This window comes from Chrysoperla carnea, chromosome 2 (assembly GCF_905475395.1).
Source record: "Chrysoperla carnea chromosome 2, inChrCarn1.1, whole genome shotgun sequence".
In the NCBI taxonomy this organism is placed as follows: Eukaryota; Metazoa; Arthropoda; class Insecta; order Neuroptera; family Chrysopidae; genus Chrysoperla; species Chrysoperla carnea.
Window position 1 is genome coordinate 81,812,857 of NC_058338.1, and position 23,665 is coordinate 81,836,521.

At 29.6% G+C, this 23,665-nt stretch overlaps 2 protein-coding genes across 2 annotated transcripts; both read right to left on the minus strand.

Moving 5' to 3' along the window:
* Positions 1 to 8,589: 8,589 nt before the first annotated feature.
* LOC123292982 (sarcoplasmic reticulum histidine-rich calcium-binding protein-like) lies at positions 8,590 to 11,774 on the minus strand. Its single transcript, XM_044873697.1, has 3 exons — positions 11,767 to 11,774; positions 10,041 to 10,948; positions 8,590 to 9,938 (listed from the first exon to the last, which is right to left on the minus strand). The coding sequence occupies exons 1-3, from the start codon at positions 11,772 to 11,774 to the stop codon at positions 8,590 to 8,592; spliced, it is 2,265 nt and encodes a 754-aa protein (XP_044729632.1).
* Positions 11,775 to 15,491: 3,717 nt separating this feature from the next.
* On the minus strand, positions 15,492 to 23,000 carry LOC123291978 (DNA-(apurinic or apyrimidinic site) endonuclease). Its single transcript, XM_044872469.1, has 5 exons — positions 22,955 to 23,000; positions 21,119 to 22,172; positions 16,738 to 17,151; positions 15,757 to 15,937; positions 15,492 to 15,685 (listed from the first exon to the last, which is right to left on the minus strand). Exons 1-5 carry the CDS (start codon positions 22,976 to 22,978, stop codon positions 15,568 to 15,570), a joined length of 1,791 nt encoding a protein of 596 aa, XP_044728404.1. The 5' UTR covers positions 22,979 to 23,000; the 3' UTR covers positions 15,492 to 15,567.
* Positions 23,001 to 23,665: the final 665 nt, after the last annotated feature.

Sequence of the window (23,665 nt, forward strand, 5' to 3'; positions counted from 1 at the left end):
TGCAACAAATAAACTAATAATTAATAGTAAAAAACAGCTGTAGCTGAAATAATTGTGAAAAACTTTCATTTTTTATTTGACTTTCTATCTTCAAAATTGACCCAGATATGGCATTTTTAGATCAACTTTTCAAATGTAATTTTCATATATAATAAGGCTTTGTCCTGGTGTCGATTTCAATGTATCTTTCGTTAAAATTCGAAAATGTGCGAGAATAGATGACAAGATCTAAAATCAAAATTAAAATCGATTGATAAACATAAAAGATATAAGCAATTAAATAGACAACTTTTTCTTGCAAAAATTTTTTTGTAGTCTCTGCAATTGTTTCGTCATTGTTTTTATCGGATCTCTCTGTTTAATAACTGCCTTTAAAATGCTTATACCATCCGTATTTCTCCGATTTTAATTTTTCTTTTTGTCATCTCGCTTACGGGTTTTTTCATATTTTGTAAAGAAATTCGAAAAATAAATATGACGTCAGCAAGTGTTATTTTTCTTTCTATTTGTACATTTAAATTCTTCATATTTTCGTAGTTTGATGTTATCCAAAAATTGATTTCACACGATGTTTTGGCTCGATAACGAACGTCTTAAGAAGCAATAAACAAATTTAGGACAAGTCATAAATCTTTCATATCTTGGTCAATTTTGGAGCTAGAAAGACAAATAAAAAACGAAAATGTGTACAATTACTTCCGTTATTTATTGTTTTATTGGTTGCATAGTCTTTTGTAATTTGTAAATAACTGCATAAGCCCCCACCCCGCTCCCTGAGCCAAACAACCAAATAAAAAACTATTTCAAATATAAAAAATGCAACAATTTTTATCTTTAATATCAGAATTTTTTAAATAATTTTATTGTACTATATGCTTTTAATTTGATGTAATTTCTTGAAAGTTTTGATCGCAAATAATGCAAATAAAGATTATCATTTTATCTATAAGATTATTACCAAACACTTTACTTTTTTTTGCATAATATTTATAAGACTTTAAAAACCGTTGGGAAATTTAAAGTAATTAAGTAGATTCATATCATAAAGATATTGATCGGTTGAATTTAACAGAAAAAATGAAATGATTCTTTTTGAATACTAAAAATAGGTTCCTAATGAGGAATACAAAAATAATTACAAATATTACAAATAAGTTTAGAGTAATTATTATTTTCATCTAAGGTTATTGCCAAATGTTTTTTGCATAATAATTTATAAGACTAATAATTAGCACTATCTCCACTTTAATTTATCTCAAATCGTGCGTATTTTAAACAATTTCACAATCTGGAATCGGGTTATTTTTAGAAAAAAGGGTTATAGCTCAAATCCTGTGTTTTCTTTGTTTAAATGTATACATTGCACGGTAAGTGAGCAATAACATGCAATGATTATTTTTCCGTATAAGGAGGGGGAGGCGCATAATTTTTTTTTTTTTTTTGTAACTAAGCCAATTTTATTAAAATCTCATTTATTATTAAAATTTTATTACGTTACCAGAAAGCATTTTACAAATATATACAAGAATGGTAGTAAACTTCTAGTAATTTTACAAGTTATCGTTAATCGCGTTCGAAAAACTTTAATTATAGTTTAAAATTAATTATTGGTCGATTAATATTAATCGAGAAATACTAAAAATTAAAAACGATGAGGCTTTATCTCTAATCTTAGATTGAATTGAAAAATTGTTCTTTTTGTACTCCAGTGTATACATTATTTACATCAAGAAGAACTAGAAAATGATAGTCTTATTACACTGTAATAGGCGCTATCCTTTTTCTCTTACACCGAAACAAGATCAGGATTTAAACGCCTTCTGAATTCTGAATATCATTCAGGCTTCTAGTTGTATAGCGCCGTTCAGTAAAAAGGCTAGGCTGTTAATAGCTGAGACATATACACTATCGTACAGAAGGAACATATTTCATAAAAACATCATCCTCTTCGACATACGGCTCCCCTTCTTGTACGCTCATTCCACTTTCTTTTTATTTAAATAATTAAAATATAAAATTATCTGTGATAATAATTAATGTAAAACCGATTTTATTAAATAATTTTTGGTACAAATTATTGTTACTTATGAATAATATAAGAATATTTTTGTTTCATTACCTCAACCGGATGTTCAATATAAATCGTTGTAAATTATAGCAATGAGTAGACAACAGAAAATTTTCTTTTACATTAAAAAAAAATTTTTGGTATCCATTTACAATTTGTGGTGCCTTTTATGACAAAAATTCGTAACATTTTATATTGAACATGTCTATGATTTTTTGAGGCCTATATTCGTCAAAATTTCATGTGTGTAAAATACAAACCAATAGTGCCATATCAAATAAACAATACTAGTTTCTTACGTTAAAAGTTTAAAGGAAGTAATTAAAATGGTTTAATCCAGATTGGCCTTGAAATTCGAAGGCAATACTTTTTACAAATTTAGCTACTTGCTGTAATAGACGACAAATCTATGCTGAAATTTTTTGGGTGAAATAACCCAGCAAAAAACATATTGAAAAAGATACTCCTATATGTAAAAGTAAGTTTAAGCACCATGAAGTCAGTTTTGCGCGATAAATTTGAGAATATGGATGTCACACCCTTTAGTATCTGACCCCTGCACCAGCAAATATGTACGGCGTTGCTGGATAACAACTCTAGTCTCTACATAAGTATTCAAAGCGAATAACAGAAATAAACACGCAGGGCTTCGAAAATTGACGGGAGATCCAAATTTTTTTTTCAACTTCCGGTACCGAAGTTACCGGATTTATTTCTGAACGGCATATTAGTCTAAGATGCCAATTAGGATCGACCTTCACCCATCTGTTTACCGGATGAAAGTTATTTTTTATGAAATATAAAATGTTAACAAATATCCCTGCAATGGGTTGCCTAAAAAAATGTGGTCCAGACTACTTTTAGTGAAAATATCAAGAGTAAAATTTTTAGAAATTTTTCACTGACTTGCATATCTTACGAATTTTGATCTACTCGAAAGTAAAAGCCATAAAGAATATGCAGCAGCTATGTTTTCTGCCTTTTTTCGTTCACTATTATCGCATTTATACAAGTTGAAAATAGTAATTACGTGCATCTGTTAATTCATTGACTCGCATATCTAAATAAAGATAATTTTGTTACAATTACGGGGGCATATGATTAGCCACAAAATATTGGTCAAAAATAATGTTTACAAGCTTTCCAAGTTTTGATATTTATATTAAAAATGGTCTGGACCATATTTTTTAAGGCAACCCGTTACAGGAATATTTGTTAATATTTTACATTTCATAAAAAATAACTTTCATTCGGTAAACAGATGGGTGAAGGTCGACCCTAATTCGGATCTTGTACTATATCTTCCAACGCCGTACATAGTTGCTGGTGCAAGAGTGAGACACCAAGGGGTGTGACATTCATATTACTCATCTGTCCTGCTCAAAACTAACGTCATGGTGCTTATACTTACTTTTACATATAGGAGCATCTTTTTCAACATGATTCCTGGTGGATCATTTCACCCGAAAAATTCCAGCATGGGCTTGTGATTTATAAACTAATGTAGACCTTTATTATTCATTAACTTCTATACCTAATAACTCCTATCAAAACCTCACTACATTCACAATAGTTTTAAATATAGTTTTGATTTTTAGAAACACGGTGCCTTAGATTCTTATAGCCGATTGACTGGCCATCTCTTGTTTTTAACATCGATTATAATAAACAAATGTGAAAATACTATGACGAAAATCATAGATTTATGAGGCGAGTTATTAATATATTCTCTATTATTTATTTATACAATGATGGAAAAAGTTCAGTAACCGTTAAATATTTTACTTTTGAATGGTGTAGGATAAAAGGCTGAAATTTTTATGAGTTCAATGTGACTATAATATCATCCATTTCTCATTTAAAGACGAACAATTGAGTTTTTTTAATGGCACGGGACATTGTTAAGGCTCCTGCAAAAGGCTTTGTCAAGATGAGTACAATGATTACGGGAAAAGTCTGTTACGAATTTTTTTCACGAGTTTCAGTCATTTAAAAATAGTCAGTTTTAGTACGGATTTGGAGTCAATAAATATCTTAAAAACGAGCCATGGATCACACACAAACACAGTTTGTATGAGGGTGTGTGTGTGTCACAATAGAGACTAAGTTCGTCGTTCGTAATTGCGACGATATTTAATTACTCCAAATTCTCTCTGGCCCCGTTCCTTTAAAAAACTCGACATTAAATGATAGATATAATAGTAACATTAAATTCGTAAAAATTTGTATAACGGTTGTAAAATCTTTTCTCGTCACTGTAGAAAATAGCATGAGTGAAAAAACTGTATTTTATTGATTTTTTAATAAATGATTGATTATAAATAATTTGTCGTTTTATTTTTAATCTTATAAACAAAATTATTCCTTTCACAAAAGATCTTCATTTTCATAAGAAATAATTCTTCGTTAATTTTTTATAAAACTTTTCTATAAATTTAATTGGGTAGTGTTTTATAAGAACAAAAGTTAATTAAGTAATTCAATAGTTTTCACACTTAAAAAAATTCAGTAACGAACAAATTTTCAAAACTTGCATACCAAATTTTGACGAGATGAATTATTATAGGGTATTAGGGAAAAAAAGATATCATTAAAAGTTAATTTAATTTAATTCTGAACCTAAAAAAGTTCAACAATAAAAAAAATTTAGATTTTTAAAGAATAAACCCTTTTTCTTGCAGCTTTATCTTGGCCAGATTTTTTACCATATTTCGCTTCATATTCTTTTTCTTCTTTTTTTTTACCTTTCTTAACATGTTCACTGTGCTCATAGAATAGCAAGGATAAATTTTAAATTTTGTATACACAGAAGTAGGTGAATTTAAAAAAAAAAATCTTTAGACGCTTACGCTGACATTCAAGAAGTAATTTTTAATCTTTAAAGTTTTTTGGGGTTGAAGAGGAAAGAGGAGTGATTGGGATTTTGAAACCCTACCAAGGTATATTTCATTGAATAAACCTCATCATTTATGTTGTAAACTTAAAATTATTAACAAAAAAATAACATAAATTAACAATTATATAACAAAATATAAATATTATAACATTTATTACGCTCAACCCTTTTTCTTGTAGCTCCATTTTTTACCATCATCATGGCCAGATTTTTTACCATATTTCGCTTCATGTTCATGATGTTCATCATGCCCAGCAGCATTTTTATGTCCTTTCTCGTGATGGTAATGTCCACCTTCTTCTTTTTTACCTTTCTTACCATGTTCACCATGCTCATAACCAGATTTATGATGACCACCTTTAGCAGATCCTCCCTTCAAATTAAAATCATATATTTTTTTCATCAATAAACATAACAAGCGGAATTAATTATTTTAACACATTATACAGAGTGCGTCTTTTTAATCTATAACGGCTAGTAGTTCGTTTTGTAGTTAATCAATTAAAAAATAACTTACTGTAGATCCTAAACGGTAAGCGATAGAATAACACTTTAAATTAGAAAGTTGATCCTCGTAAAAAACAACCATTTTTTCGAAAATCTCAGAGGAAATGCGACTTAAAAATAGGCCATTATTGCATTTAATCGAAAGAAAACACGAAATCGCCAGTGTCCATAACTTTGACCTACAATTATTGATAAACTTCAAGTGTATTTTCTTTCCATTAAATGCAATAGAGACATATTTTTAAGCATTTTCTCCGAAAGCAAAGACCGCAGTATTCTGTATTGTTTGCTGAAAGCTAACATTTATCGAAAAAATGTTTTGAACAAAAATTGTTAGTTTTTTAATGATGATCAACTTTCTAATTTAAAGTGTTATTTTATCTCTTACCGTTTAGAATCTAAATTCGCTATTGAAGCAACCCGAGGAACTAGGGTCCCTCACCAAACTCTACAATTTTTTTTAACGTTATTTTTTGATTGGTTAACTACAACACGAGCTATTAGCCATTATAGATTAAAATGACCTACTCTGTAGATGCTAAGATTTAATTATTTGTTAATCGATGGTTGATCAAGTTAAGAAAGAAAAATAATAATTAAAAATTTGCCCTTTAAGATTCGATACGAAATTGTAATGCCTGGAATTGCTGAATCCCGAACATGTACGTTTGTGGTTTAACGTATTTTACATTGGGGATGCCTAATTAATTTCTAGTAATTTTCTTTCGTTATAATAGTAAAAAAGTTAAAGTAACTTTACATAAATATGAGGACAAAGTTATAAAATATTTGGGGTTTGTTGAACTATTATTTACCTTATGTCCTGCATGTTCTTGATGAAAAGCACCATGTTTTTCACTTTCACCACTTTCGTTGTATTCATCAAAGAATTCATGTTTTTTTTCGTATTCATCTTTTTTATGTATATTATGTTCACCTTTGGTACTGTGACCTTTCTCATGTTTTCCATGTTCAGCAAACTAAAGAATTTTTGGTTGAAAATATCTTTTTTAGCTAAAATATTTTATTCTAAAACGCTAAATTATTGTAGCTTGAAAAGGATAAGAACAAAGCAGAACTTGGCAACATTAACTTAAAGTAAAGCAAACGAAAACTTAATTAACTGTAATAATCGTTAATTATATTTTCTGCATAAAGGAAAATGGTGTGTCAAACAAGAAAGAAAATGAAAATCATACAATTGGATGTACAATTGTGTTAGGACCCAAGTCATGACATTTAATCTTTCAGAGGATGTAAGATTCATTTCCGTGGGAAAGAGTTTGCGTCTATATCCAGCTTCGTATAAGATATAAAAGCGTAGTGAAATTTTATTCTCATATACAGGTTTAATCACCATATTCTCTCTCTATAATTTATATAGCTGTATCATAATTAATCGAGGTATTATAACCAAAAGCTTTGTATTTAAAGGTACACCTCCGATTGTTATGGGTCCGGGCGAAAATTTTCGTGTGACGATGTAGAAAAAAATCAGTTTGTGTGGTTTTGATCAAATATTTGATTCAAAACCAATTGGATCTTATGTTTTGGACATTTCCCGCCGTTTTTCGAAATGTCAACAATTTAAAAAAAAATCGCTATTTTAGGCTGAAATATTGTTATCAAAAAGTGACCATAATCGAGTGGTTTTCAATTATTTGATTAGAAAACCAACTGATTTTATATTTTTGACTATTATATTATTATATTTTTTGATTATTATCACTTCTTGAATATTAAGAAAAATAAATAGCTAAAAAAACTCGAAATTTTTAACTTTTTCATCGAAAACGACGAGGGTAGGTAAAAAATGTCAAGATACAAAAAAAGTTTAAAATAGTCAAAATATAAAACCAGTTGGTTTTCTAATCAAATATTTGATAAAAACAAATAGTCGTTAAAATTGTTGATAATAAAATTTTAGCATATGCATTATACTATAATCCCACATAACTTCTGTCTCTTAATAATTGCTCCCATTACTCCCATCCTATTTTTAATGTTATAATTTAAAATAATAGTATTTTAAAATTAATATTTTAGTGACTTATATTAAAGATAAGAGGTTGAACCTTTAGTAGGTATTTCTCTAACTATTGAAGCATATGATCGCGTAAAAAAAATAGCGCGTTACCGCACCACAACTTTTTTAGGGCCATTTTACAAAAGTCCTGTTTTTTGCTTTCAGCTGCGGTTTGCAAAAAGTATACGTTCGATCTTGCTGAAATTGTGAGTGATAATTCATGGGCACAAAAGCTACAATCCATTTAAATCTCAGCTTTGAATCTTTAAAACAACAAGAGTAATGAAGTTTTGCAATTTCGAGCAAAATTGATGGTTTTTTGCAATTTGTGGGGACATCGATGGACCAATCGGGTTCATTCGCAGCTCATTTTTTTCGCATTTTTACAGCGCTTAAGATTATTAAACGCTTTTTTATTTTTAACTCAATCCGATGGTGTCTGACGCGAAAGACCGGATTGGGCCACTTTACCATTTTTTTTGGACCCCTTCCGACCATCAAAAAATGTTAGATTTTAGTTTCTTCAATTTGTATCATAATTATCTACTCAATTCAATTTTTTTCTCCGAACTCAGAATTAAAATACTCAAAAAGTTAATTTGATCACACTAATAAAAAACTTTTTTTTTTTAAATCGTTGACATTCTGAAAAATAGGTTTATTACGAGGTTTAAAAATGAAGGAATGATGTGAAATAACAAAAAACGCTTAGAATAGTTTAAAATAGAACATCCAATAGTTTTTCCTATTTTTATAATTTTTTAGTACGATTGGTTATTACGAGCTTGTATCTTCGCTCACACTCGTAAATTTAAGGACCACACTTTCTGAATAATTTGACCCGGTCCCGTAAATGAGTAAATAGAGGTTGTGTAAATAGGTTTAGCTTCCAAAATAAAAGTATGCTCAACCCAAGAGATCCGACTCTGAAACATTGGTTTCTCTGACGGAACTGGAAGACGACACAGAGCGGAAAGAGAAATAAAAATAATAAAAATCCCAGTTAATGAGAGCTGTCCCGAACCTTTAAATGACAATTGAGTATCCATGAAATTAATTGCTACACTGGAACCATAGTTGATTTATCAAAAATTATATATTTACCTTTGCCCCCTTTTCACCTTTTTCACCTTTCTTGTGACCAGAAAAATGGCCATCTTCATGATGATGTTTTTTTTCACTTCCACCTTTATCATCATAACTGCCCTTATGCACTTCCTTATCATGATGTCCTTTTTGACCTTTCTCATGTTTATGTGAACCTTTATAACTTTTATCACCTTTTTCACCATGCTTGGAATAATGTTCAGCATCATGTTCTTTACCCCCACCTTTTTTATATTTTGTATTCACTGGTTTCTTGTGTGCTTTTTTTTCTTCGTGTTTCTTAGTATCTTGTGCATTATTATCTTCACTTACGAGCGCCACTGGTTTTATTGTTGTAGCTCGATCATATTTAATGCCTTGGGGTAATTTAATTGTAGTCAGATGACCACGACTCTCAGCTTCTTCATGTAAAGAAATATCTTGTGTTGAAGGTCTTTGATACGCCCTTGAGTTTTGTTGTTTTCGTGGAAATTCTTCTTCGTCTTCATCATCATCCAGGCTTCTTGAATTTTTTAAATTCAATAATGATAATTTTCTAAATTTTGGATTAATTTGTGAAATTTCTTCAGTACTTTCTTGAAAGTCACTAGGTGATTCTAAATTCTTATAATTGTCCTTACTTTCATCAGTTTTAATAGGTGCATTTACAACGTCATCTTCAAGGATATGAGGATGAAAATGTAATTCATCATGGAGCCCGCTATCATTTCTCTTAGAAATGATTTCATCATAATCATTATCGTCTTCATCGTCATAAATTTTAATAATTCGATATTTAGGTTTTCGACGTTTCTTTGGTATACTTTGCGTTGATTTCTGTTGTTGTTCAGATTCACTTGGTATTATTTGACGATGATGGTAAGGTTCTTCGTTAATATCATACTCCTCACTCTCTCGATTAACAACACCATGACGGAGATTCAAAGGTTTTTTTTGAAATTTGTTTGTATTTTTCGGATGACGGTCTACATCATCACTAGCTTCTACATGTTGACGATATTTTTGATATTTATCTGCATTTTTTGAATGATAATCTTCATCTTCAACAACATCATCATCAGCCCTAGCTGGTTGGTGATATTTTTGATATTTAATTGTATTTTTTGGATGATGATCTTTGTTGTCAATAATTTCATCAGAAGTATAACTTGGAGCACCATGATATTTTTTATATTTATTAGTATTTTTTGGTCTATGATTTTCATCGTCAATCACATCATCTTCGGTATCACTTGCAGCAGTGTGTAGATTATACTTTTTTGGACGATGATGTTCTTCATCAACGATATCTCCATCATGATCATCTTCAATTTCAACATCATCTTCAGTATCACCTTCAGGACCATGTTGATGATGTTTTTGATATTGTTTTTTATTCTTTTTTAATAATGCATTATGTAATTTTTGTGTTTCTTCTAATAATCGTTCATATTCACTATGATCACGAGGATAACTTCCATTAATTAGCGTTATATTATTTGTTAAGTCATCTTCGAGTATATCTTCTTGTTGTGATGAAGATAATACTTCTTCCTCATCTTCATCATCTTCAACACTATCAGATTTATTTCTTTCAACTTCTTCCTGCTCCTCTTGATCAATTTCTTCCTGTTCATCATCTTCTTCATCACCTGAAGTTGCTTTTTCATTTGTTATATTTTCATCCTTCGCATATTGTTGTTTTTTCATTCCAACATCATCATCTCTTACAGAAGGTATCAAACTATCATCATTTTTAATAACTACATCACTAATTTCGTCCTCACTAACTTCATCCGAATACTCAACATCTTGTAAATCTTCCTTACGATTAACAACCTCCGATGAATTACTATTTTGATCAGTGGCATTTTTTAATAAATCAGCGTAATACTCTTTTGTACCAAAATATTGTAATGTAGGTGCTGAATTTTGATCCGGTCGAATTTTATATAACAAATTTGAATTTGGCGGTACTGTTGTGTTAATAATTTGTCTTGATTCAAACGGTTGAGGTTTACGCCAAACATGATGATTTTGAATTGAATAAACTACTGGTATAACAATTTGCTCTGAGTTATCCACAACTTGATCTTCATTTTCATTTGTTATATTTTGATCCTTATTTATGGTTGTTACTGGTATTATAATTTGATCTGAGTTATCCACAACTTGATCTGCATTTTTAATTGTTATATTTTTATCTGTGTTTGTCACTATTTGATTCGATTTATTCACAATTTGATCTTCATTTTCAATTGTTACATTTTTATTCGTAGTTGTCGCTTCAGTCGTTATATTATGAATCACTTGTGACAAATTTAAAATGTTTGTTTCTTCAATTGTGTGGTTATTTAATTGAACACTATTTATTGATAAAAATATTATATAAATAATATAAAAATAATTTCTTGTTTGTTTATTATTTATAATAAACATTATAAAATTTTTATAGAATATGATTTTAGGCCCAACATGCGGTTGGTTTTTCAACTAACTAAACATTTTTCTTGAATTATATCATTATTTATATACAAATTTGTTGGAAGATATATATAAATATTATTCAGTGATTTATTCAAGTGTAACGTTTAAATATCAATCATTGTACTCTGTATATATGAAATATATATATCAAGGTATACTAATTTTAGTACCAAGTTGGAAACGCTTAAAAATATTGATGATACAAACAAAATTTTAGTATAGATGTTCATAAAATCACTAAATTAGTTCATTTTCGTCTGTCCGTATGTTCGTCCGTGATTACGATAACTCAAAAAACGGAAAGAGATATCAATCTTTAGTGTCTTCAAGACGTAACAAGTGAAATTTACAAAATTTAAAAAAACCACGACAAATTTTTGGGGTACGGAACTCTAAACTCGCACTTGAATCATAGCTAAGAACACTCTCCATTGAATTACCTTTCAAACTAAAAAAAAATCTAAATCGGTTTATTCGTTTAGGCGCTACGATGCCACAGACAGACAGACACATATAGCGGTCAAACTTATAACTCTTTTTTTTTATTTGGGGGTTAAAAAGTGTTTAAAAGAGTTCGTAAATGAGCAACATGGGTAGGGGCGTAACTACAGCCGTATCAATGATACGGGGCCCCTGGGCTACAGAGGACCCCAGACTAACAATTTACACAATATATATTTAATCATGTAAACTCACAGCAGCATATTAATGCATCCCCATCTTATAATATTTGGTTACAAGAAAATACCATCGATATTTTATTGCAAAGTGAAATCAATAGTAAAATTACAGTTTGGAGAGATTTATATCTAATTATGATCCTATTGTAAAATAACTTATTTTAAAACCGAAGGGGGTCCGCAGCTCAATGGGGCCCCCCAACCAATTTTGATATAGGGCGAGCTACGCCACTGAAAATGGGTCATTTGGGGGTTGTATCTTGTAAGCTATTAGAGATAGAACAAAAGTTTGAATGTAAAAAATGATCCTTATAAAAATTAACAACTTTTGTTTGAACCATTTTTTCATAAACTTCATTGTTTTTCCGCGAGAGAGCAAATTAGGGCAAAATTTTGGTTTCCATTATCTCCATAACTATAAAAGATAAAGAGATAAAAATTTTCTAGGTAGCTTCAACTTTCTAGTGGTCTTGTGATTCTCGAAAAATAAAATTCTACAAAATTTTTACGAATATTTTCGATAACCAAATAAAAAATTGAATTGATTTTTTAAACTCTTCTAATAATGCAAGCACTGACATTCAACACTTACAGGATATTTTAGCAATTAATTCAATTGTTTGTTTTAGCTTGTTTTTTATTTAATCTTTATCATCGTTATAGTATTCTTCCTAAAAACAATGGCGTTCATTTCAAAAATAAAGATATATATACATATTAATAATATAAATTTTTTTTCTGTATTGAATTTCTGTATTTAAAAGGGATGCATAATTTGCATCCCTTAGATGAATGAAAAAAAACACTCATTATTATGCGTAATATCGAAAGCAAAGGGAGGTGTCCGTTTCCGTTTTATAAACTCTGGAACACGATTTTGAACGTTATGTGGATGTCTGTACATATATATCAGGCTCGTTACATTTAGCCACATCTGGCAGCTTCAATTTCTTGTAGATGATTGAAAATGTGGATGTAAATTGAGTTAGTAAACAAGAAAATGCATATTGTTTCAAGACTTTGCGCATGTCCAAATTTACTCAAAATTAAGGTAGAAAGTTGACAGTTTTTATGTAAGTTCCTAGTGAGAATGTCAACTTCTCATCTAAGTCGAAATATCATGAGAAAGAGTATTAAAAATTTATCACAAAAATCCGATACCGCTGGAAACAAGAAAGAAAGAACTACGATAGGATTACCAGAAACCATAGTTATAGAAATTTTTTGCGAAGATCAATTTACTTATGAAAATTGTGGAGGATTTTTCTTTTGGGAATACTTTTTTTGAACGCCTATGTTAAACTGCAAATATAAGTGGGAAAAAAAAGTATTTTATTGTCAAATCGAATCAACTAATGATTTAATTGACAAATTACTTTCTAAAAGTAGAAATAACTGTGTACTGTGATATTCACACTTTAAAATGAGTACCTACATAATTAAAGAATATTACCTTATAAAAAACACTCAAGATATTGCTTCATTGATTAATCATTTAATTTGTCATAATGGATATATTTAAATATAATTAATACATTATTTTTTTAAGAAATTAATAAAAATTAATTAACGATGCATATATACAGGGTGGACCAATGTAATCTATACACCTAAATATCTCTTTTTGTAGTAAACCAAACAAAAAATACCTTAAACAAAAGTAGCAGAGTTTGGTGGGGGACATCATGCTCTGACATCAGATTGAACCTAGTTCTTCGGATTTCTTTAGTAGTCAATTTAGATTCTAAACGGTAAGAGATAGAATAACACTTTAAATTTGAAAGTTGATTCTAATAAAAAAACTTACAATTTTTGTTTAAAACATTTTTTCGAAAGATGTTAGCTTTTGGAGAAAATGCTACTTAAAATAAGTCATTATTGCATTTAATCTAAAGAAAATACCTATTACCTTTGACAACTTTTGGCTAGAGCATTTTTCCGTAGTAAGCGTGTTTTCTTTCGGTTAAATGCAATAATGACATATTTTTAGTTCGGATTTCCTCCGAAAGCTAACGCTTTGCGAAAAATATTTTTAAAAAAAATTGTAAATGTTTTTTATGAGGATCAACTTTTTAATTTAAAGTGTTATTCTATCTCTTACCGTTAGAATCTAAATTGGCTATTAAAGAAACTCGATTGACTACGTCCAATCTGAAGTCAGAACAAGAATTCCTCCATCAAACTTTATAACTTTTGTTCAAGTTATTTATGATTGGTTAACTATAAAACGAAATATTTAGATGTTTAGATTAACATGGCCCACCCTGTACATACAATATTTACCGAATGGTTCTCAAAAACTGTACTTTTTTTATCATTTTACATAGGGATTTTTAATAATGGGTAAAATAAAAACCAACTGACAAGAAAAACTTTTTGTGTATTAGACAGACATTTTCTAGGAATTTTTCCTGATAGAATTACTAGCATTATCACGAAAACCAGTTGGAACGTTTACTCCGCGCTACAAAATCTGCCATAGTTAATTATCCACATATTAAATCAGTAAAAATTAAGGTTTTGTTGATAGATAACATGTATATCACTAAATAGTTATCGCATGTATATATATCACATGTATATCACCAAATATATTTTAGAGAAAAAAGCATGGCACCTTTTTTACATTTACTCAGTGCAGATTTTGTGACGCAGGGTGTACGTTAAATTGTCTAATGACAATTTTTTAATACTTCTTCGCTACCTATTCGTTCCAAAAGTGGCGAAAATCCAGTTTTTTTGCCTATTTTTGGCAATAAAATCATTTCATGAGAAATCGATGCGTTGATAAAATTTAGTAGACATATAGGGTAATTTTGACAAAAAAAACCGATTCATTTGACGACTAGTCGAATATATTGTGACGGTCTATATTTTGGAGATTTTATTCGGCAGTATATAGAGAACGACACATCTCGTCATCAAATGCACTAGAATTATCATCTTAGTCGTCAAATGACTGAATGAATAGATTTCTGTGTTTTTTTTTAACCTATACAATTATTTTTTAAAAATGGTACAGCAAAAATCGGAAAATTGGTGATTTAAAAACTAATTAACCAACGAAAAAATAAAATTTTTTATCGTTGAATTTCAATATTTTTAAATTCTTCTTAAAATGTCTATAATTTCCATAATAATTTCTTATCATTTATATTCTCTGATAAAATTCCTTCTTTTCTCGTTTTGTGTTGGCACGAAAAGGGTCGCCTCAAACGCCTCTTTCACCTGAGCCTCTCATACCCATAGGAAGATGCTCTATAATTTAATCAAAGAATGGCTACGACAAGCACATCTTGATTACTGGGACAAAACTAGGCCATTCGACTGTTCTCGTCTGAAACTTATTAGTGGATGGTTGAGAAGGGTGGTGGGACTCTTGACAGGACACTGTTAATTGAACTATCACCTTCATAAAATGGGGATCTCTAATAATCCCACTTGCAGAGCTTGTATGGAGGATGACGAAACCTCCATACATGTTATTTACATCTGCAGAAATTTGGAGGGCGTTACATTCAGAATGTTCGGGTCCGAAACCTTGGATCCATCAATTTTGGGAGAGATCCCGACGGAGCAGCGGTGGGCTGGCCCACTTGCATTACCTGTCTTTTGTTTTATTATTATTATTATTATTCTCGTTTTGTGTCCAATTTATTAAAATATTTAAAAAAATAGGATTTTATTAATTAGGATGTAAGTAAAACAGAAAAATAGATATAAAAAAAAAAATTTACCGGTTATTAATAAACGTACATTTTAGTTAGTAAAACCAATAAAACAATAATTAATAAAAGCATGAATAATAAATGAAAGTTTAAAAGTTCATATACAACACAATCGGACAATGATCACTTCCATATATGGACGATCGTATTACATTGTCACATAATTTTGGCTCTAATTTTTCCGAAATTAAAAAGTAATCAAGACGCCTGAAAAGAAATTAATTAGCATTTAAAAAAATGTAAATTTTAATTATTTCAATTTTAACTGTTTTACTTACCATCCAGTATTTTTCGCTCTACTGTTTAACATATACGTCCAAAAAGTGTACGCATCTTTCCTTGTTGGATATAACTTTCTGAAAGTATCCACATAACCATTTGCTAAGAATTCAGTCATACCATCCCTTTCTTCTTGGGTAAACCCTGCGTTTTTCTTATTGGTTTTAGGATTTTTTAAATCTGTAAGAGGTAATGTTTTAATTTCTTTATATTTTTCTAGTTATAAACTTCCAAGCTTATTTTTCATAAGGTTTAAAATGAGGGGTAAATTATGGAATTTGATAAAAAATAAGGAAAATATCGCCATGTGACAGATAAATAATATACAGTGTGTTCATTTTAAAAGTATCCACCTTAAATATTTCTTGACCTGGTGCAATTATTGTTTTGAATAAAAACACGTCGATTTAGATACCTAGAGAATTTTAGGTTTCACCTCTTCACTTTAGTCACACCAACTTTGAAATTTCAAATGGCACCCCCTACCTTGTTATACATCATTTTAAAGGGCATACAATTCTCTATTCAACCATGATAAATCGATCGATTAGTTCTTAAGTTAGACTACACAGAAAATGGAAGGTATTCACCAGGATAGAAAATTGTATGCCAATTTAAATGGTGAATAACAAGGTAGGTGGTGCCATTTGAAATTTCAAAGTTCGGATGGCTAGGGGTGAAACCTAAAATTCTCTATGTTTTCACTCAAAACAATAATCCCGCTAGGTCAAGAGACATTAAGGGTGGATATTTTTGAAATGAACACACTATATAAGATCATGCGGTAAATATTTCCTGTGTCAGATTTTCTTGTCATTACTTCGTTTCGTTTTTTTAAGCTGTATTTATTGACAATATAAACACTTACTATATGACCGCAGAGCAAGAAAATGGATACAAAGCGTAGTTATTTTCTGTGTGAAAGTTGGCAATAAAAAAGCATTACGGGATCTGTTAATAAGATAATAAAATAAGCATACCTATTTCTAAATGAGCGACATTCATATCTCCACAAACGATTACTGGTTTTTTCTTTTTTAAATTATTACAAAAATTTAAAAATTTTTTATTCCAATCCAACCGTTTTGGTAATGTAACTAATCCACGCCCAGAATTCGGTACGTACACACTTATTACGAAGAAATATTCAAATTCTGCGGTTATAATACGACCCTCAGCATCATGTTCTTCGTCCTCAATACCATTTATTACATTTAGTGGCATTTTTTTGGAGAATAAACCAACTCCAGAATAGCCTTCTTTTGAAGCAGAACTCCAATATTGATGATAACCTTTAAATGATTTAATATCATCCGGTAGTTTGTCATAAGAACTTTTTGTTTCTTGTATACAGAATATATCAGGTTTTTCATGTTCAATGTATTTAAAACAACCTGAAAATAAATAAAATGCATCTATAAAAATAAAATCATCATGCAAAAATTACTGAAGATATCGAGATATAGCTTTAATAATTTCTTTTTAATACTGTGGCGAATAATAATAGATACTGATAAGAGGGGTACCGCAAATGGGTTTCTAGCATCTAGGCAAAAGGATTCTCTGTGCCTTTCTTAAGTCAACCGGAGGCTAAATGTCTCCGGGTAAGAGATGCTACTAAGCAGATGAAACTAGAAACATATAAATATTTGTGATAGACACCAACTCACCCGTTGACAATCATGGAATTTATATCTACCATATTAAAAAAAAAAGTTTATTATTAATAACTCGATTTTCTATTATCATAACATTAAAGATTAAAATAATAATAAAACATAAAAAGGGTACCGCAAATGGGTCCCTAGAACTTAGACCAAGGGTTCCCCCGTACTCTCCTTGAAAACAAGTCATCCGAAGAGCGAGACGTCTTCAGGTAAGAGATGCTATTGTAATCAGAAGAAACTATAGGATTCTGTCAAGGCTAGACTCTACGCAGAATGCACACAGCTTCTTCATCGGGATCTCTACCAGGATTAATAAATCCAAGGTTTTGGACCCGAACATTCTAAATATGACGCGCTTTAGATTTCTGCAGGTGGAAATAACATGTATGGAGGTTCCATCGTCCTACATAGAGGCCCTACCAGTGAGAGCATCAGAAATTTCTTTGTTATGAAGCTGGTCTTGACTGAGAGTCCCGCCACACTTCTCAACTGTGCTCTAATAAGTTTCAGGCGAGCACAGTAATCAAGATGGGCTTGTCTTTGGCATTCCTTGATGCGGTAAATTATGGAACATCTTGCTATGAAAATCACAAGCTCAAGTGAAAAGGGCGTTTCAGACTACCCTTCCGACGTGCCAACGAATCCGCAGCATCATTCCCTTTAACGCCAGGGTACCCAGATCAGTCTAGCTGTGTTATTCAGTGTTAATTCAAGATTATAGGTAAACTTGGAATCTAAAATTATATTATTGGAATCAAGGAATGTAGCTACATAATTTTTGTAGGTATCTATCTTATAGTGTTTTTAAAAAAAGTAACGAAACCTTTTTTGATCTCTAAAATTAAGAAATTTGGAGGAAAATAGCCAATAATGTAAAAAGTGTTTGGTTCAGACGGAGAAACTTAAAGCATAATCTTGAATTTGAAGTTAGCCTTCAGGATCGTTTTTTCCAAACACTAAACCCACATGAAATAAAAATATTATTTGCGGCTACACTTGTGGCCATCGGCTTAACATATATTCGATGAGATCGATGGACATTCGAAAAAATTTTGTCCATATTGACCAATAATTAATTAATATAATAAACTCGACTTGTACATAATGTTATAATTTATTTATTGAATTCATAAACCAAACAAAAGTAAAAGCGTAAATAATCAATTATTGATTTTCTTGTATATTTAAAAAATCAATCATTTAAATTGGATTGTTTGAATACATCATCATTACGTTGCAAAATTTATACACTTTCATCACAAAGTTAGGAGAATTTGAATAACGTTATTAAAAATGCTACAATTGCACCTTATCGAATTTCCATCCAATAGGCATGTTGACTAAATTTTTTTTAATCACTTCAGTACGCAAAATATAAATGTTTAAAATGCCTAATTAAACAAAAAGCAAGATATAGGTTATAGTGACGTCATTGTCCGATATCACATAGACATACATATAAAACTTTGTTAAAAAGAGATGGACAACAATCTTTGAATGCTTATAACTTCTTCGTTTTTAATCAATTTTAATTTCACTTTCAAATTTTGTCATGGTATCCAATCTAGTTTTACATTTTTATGAGTGATATGGCAAATTCGATATCAGGCAACTAACGTATCACACATAAATATTAGTTTTCATCTAAATAGAAAGCTCTATTTTTTTGAAATTTAATCAGTATACTCAAAAATTGAAAAGAGCTTTTATCTTGGTTATTTGAATTTTCTGGAATGATTTGGATCCACTAAAAACCCAATTCATTTGACTATTAGACGAATTTTTCTAAAAAATTGTTCCGAGAAATTCTTTTTTCGTATAAGATTTTAGACGATGTCTCGTTTATCATAGTAACTTGAATTCAGAAACTGTTGAGAATTATTTTCGGTCAATCATATTTCCTGATAATTCCCGGTTCTCGGTTACTTTGAGCATTAGTCTTACACTGATTATGAGCGCAGAAAAGAGACGTGGTTTCTTTCTACATTCCTGAGGTGAAGTTCTGTTTAAACGCTAGTCATCAGTTGCGATTTATAACCCACGGTACGGATAACAAAATTGTGGTTATTTAGTAAGTTAACTTTCAACAGAATTAACAATTGAAAAGATAAATATTGAATCCGAATTCTCCTTTAGTCGTAAATGTTTCCCAATTTTTTGCGGTGAGTGTATTGATTAATCGTAATTTAAATAACTATTGATTAATAACATTTTAATATTAAATAATGTTTATAACAAATTTATTACGACAATGATGTAATATAAAGTGTTTTTATAGTTCATTGAACACGACGTTTATAACACTTATAAAAAAAATCGATCAACTATAAACTTATGTTAAACATCCATAAAGATTGCATATTTTAAAAAAATTCATGAGCAGCATAGCTCCATTACTAACATCAAATCTTCCCCTCATATGCTTCTTTTTATTTTAGACCTTTTTTAAGGATTATTAAATTTTTGTCTTCATTTTTTTGAAAATTGGTCAGGAATATATATATAATGTGTCTCCGGAGAAGGACACACCATCTAAGAAGTTTTGCTTATTCTGAAAAGTATGTAGGTATATTTAAAACTTCTTAATAATGTACAGGGTAGCCAAAAATTTGCTATTTTTAGTAAGAAAAGTTATTCGCAATTAAAAATTATGACTCTATACAAAATATCAAGAAGATACGTGTACTTTAATTATAGTATCATTTTTTATTTGAACAAAAGCTCTTATTATAAAAAAACGTAAGAAAGAAAATAATAATAAATCAATTAACATGTAATATCCGAGTGTAATTTTTTGTGGACTAGTTTAGAAAATTAAAAAGAAAATTTATTTTCTCGGATAAACATTCAATAAGAATAGAATTGTCAAAGTTGAAAATATCTTCTTGATATTTTGTATAGAGTCATAATTGTTAATTTCGAGACACATTTTTTAACATTTTGTCAACTTTTAAAAACAAAGGGTAGTTTACCCAAAAAAAAAAAATTAGTAATACCAAATTTTTGGCTACCCTATACATTATTTAGAAGTTTCAAATATTCCTACATACTTTTCATAATAAGCAACACTTCTTATAAAGAATGACTTTATATATATATATATATATATATATATATATATATCTGTGTGTCCCCGGCTAGAGGTAGAGGATATATATATATATATATATATATAAATATATGGTAAACCATTTTAATCTATTGCGTCTAATAGCTGATTTGTAACTAACCAATCAAAAAAGAAACTTCTTATTTTTTTCGAAATAATCTTTTTCGGAAATCATTAGCTTTTCGGAAAAATTTTTAGGCAAAAGTTATCAAGAACAATAAAGATCATTCATCTGTGTTAATCACTTTTAAGCTCAGGTAACTTTTCAAGGTCAAATTTCTCAAAAAAAGACATCGAGAGATTATTATCCATTTTTTTCTATATCGTATAGTTATGGAGATACCCTATTAAAACATCGAATTTTGCCCACTCTGTACATAATTTTTGTCTATTAGAGAATAAGTAAGGTCTTAGGGCTCTTTGATCTTGGACCATAAATCACATAAATTAGGCATCAATATTTCAAAAACTATGGTATATATCGAAAAATATTACTCTTTATTTTCCCAAGTACTAACAGAACATCAGCTCATTTTTTTAGTCATTCTTAAGTTAAACAAATTGAATTTGAGTTTGAAAACTTACCTTTATTATACCATGCTCTAATTCCATCCACATTCCAACTTGCTATTTTAAAATTTGCCTCTTTATCTTCTTCACTTAACCGGCTACACGAATAATCGATACTCTCCCAATCAGTATCCGTTGTATTTTTTAACTTTTTCGCATCAGTTTTAAAACCTTTTGTACTGTCTGGAGAGACACTTCGTTTTTTTCTAATTGTTTTTGTCACTGTCGCTTTTTCCTCACTTTCTGAACTAATACTTATAGGAGAAGCATCCCTTTTAGATTCTTTCAGTTTTTTCTTGGATGTTTTCTTGGCCACCTCTTTTTTCTCTGTTTCCTCACTTTTTGAACTTATACTTATAGGAGATGCATCTCTTTTACTTTCATTTGATATTGTGGGTTTTGGACTTTTTGCACGTCCTGGAGAGATACTTCGTTTCTTCCTGGATGTTTTTTTTACCACCTCTTTTTCGTCACTTTTTAAATTCACGCTAATAGGAGAGGCATCTCTTTTCGATTCATTTGATATTGTGGGTTTTGGACTTTTTGCACGTCCTGGAGAAATACTTCGTTTCTTCCTGGATGTTTTTTTTACCACATCTTTTTCGTCACTTTTTGAATTCACGCTTATGGGAGAGGCATCTCTTTTGGATTTTTTTGATGTTGTATCTTCTGTAACTTTCTCTTTTCGTTTAGAGGCTTTCTTTTTACTAGCATCTTCATCAGGTTCTTTTTCTTTTGTCGATTTTTTGTTAGTCTCCTTTTCTGCGGGTTTTCCTTTGGATGTAGATTTTTTAGGTGGCTCATCACCTTTTTCTTTAGTTGCTTTAGATTTAGCTTTTGTTTTGGCGGCACTTTTCTCAATTGGTTCACTATCTTCCTCTTTCGATTTAGTAGTTTTAGTCTTTTTCAATTGCCCATCTTTATTCTTTTTACTACCGCTTACGCCCTCTTCCGTATTACTAACTTTTTCTTCTTTATAGTTAACGGCACTCTTTGTGCGTAGAGTTCGCTTCCCCGGCGCAGGTTCGTCTGTAGCAGGAACATTTTCTGGCTCTACTCCATTTGTTTTCTGTTAAAAAAATTTGAAATTACTTCTATTTTTAAATACAAATTCGTAGATTTACCCGTTTTTTTTTGTTATCTTAAAAAATTGTTGATCCGATTGTCCAAAGTTCTAGAGTACTTAGACTATAGTCGTAAAAATTCAGTTCTTTTTACTACCAGACAACAAAATTTTCTAAGAAAGGGCTCATTGCATAAAATTTTGGATGATGTGTTAATCCAATCATGAAATAGTTCTGATTTTTGTACTTTTGGGTGCCTCAAATCCCTTTATGTAATGTAAGTTTTATCGGTATGGGGTTACTTCTTTGATATCACAATCAACTTTTGGTTTCGAAATTTTTGGTAAATACGTAAGATACAATAATTACTTTTGACAATCCTTTGAAACACAAAAACTACGTCAAAATTTCGACTTTCTAGGTTTTACAATTTTAAGGAAATTAAAAAGTATAGTCGCAAGTTTTAAATAATGATTTTACTTCGTTTAATTAAATATTAAATAAGGTTTTTTTTATTCGTCTTTGAGCCCTTTGCCAAATTAAGTACCTGTATTTCTATCAATGGGATGCCATATCAATTGTTTTTTAATATTCCAAAATCCGTTATGTTACATCTTTAATTGATTTAATTTTTTTATTTCATAATAAAATAAATCAATAAATGTAATATTTATAATAATTTTTAATAAAAATTCAGTAGTTTACTATGAACGATAAGTATATAAAACATTGAAATTTTGGCGCCATTTAATTTAACATTAGCAGTAAAATTTTAAAAATTACTTACTTTTGTATTTTTTCGAGGTGGCATTTGAATAAATGTTATAATTAAAACTAATATAAAATTAAAATTAAATTAATAAAACTTTTTATAATAAATAATTAATTAGTTTTTAAAAATGTTTTGAATTGTCAAAACCAAAAATGGCAAAAATCACAAAACACATATGCCGGTAGACGTTAAACCAACTGAAAACGCAAAAAGTCATGCTGCCAACTCTTTTGGATTAAATAAAAAAATTAAAACTATATTCTACGATCTACGAAACAAGTTTTAAAATAAAAACTTGCGTTTTCACTTCTTTTTTATTATTATTTAATTTAATTATTTAATTAATTATATGATATTCGTTTTTATAGAATTTACAACCACTAGGCACCTAAAAAGATTTTAATCAATTATTAGAATTTATTTTTTCCATAAAATTTTAATAAAACTCAGGCATAGGCTTAATATATTAAAATTATATAAAACCCTAATTAACACTCAGATTCACTGTATGTTAACTAAAGGTCGGAAAAGACAAAATTTTAAATTAGAAACAAATAACATTTGAACTTGATACTAATGGATTTAAAATAATTAATAATTTTATAAAAATACTTTTAATAATTGCTTCAAAATACATAAACAAAAAATATACAAAATATACAATATTTAAAAATCAAATATATTCTCAGATTAAGAATTCTATAGAGTATACTTAATTATTATAGT

Excerpts from the sequence above, each read along its gene's own strand:
- LOC123292982 (XM_044873697.1), bottom strand. Across the intron at positions 9,939-10,040 it reads AAGTTATCCTCGTGATCATA|GTGATACTGAAGATGATGTT; the intron begins GTGAATATGAAC and ends ATGGTCCTGAAG.
- LOC123291978 (XM_044872469.1), bottom strand. The coding sequence starts at position 22,978 with ATGCCACCTCGAAAAAATACAAAA. Across the intron at positions 15,938-16,737 it reads TGTCGCTCATTTAGAAATAG|ATTTAAAAAATCCTAAAACC; the intron begins GTATGCTTATTT and ends TACCTCTTACAG. Across the intron at positions 15,686-15,756 it reads AGAGCGAAAAATACTGGATG|GCGTCTTGATTACTTTTTAA; the intron begins GTAAGTAAAACA and ends ATTTCTTTTCAG.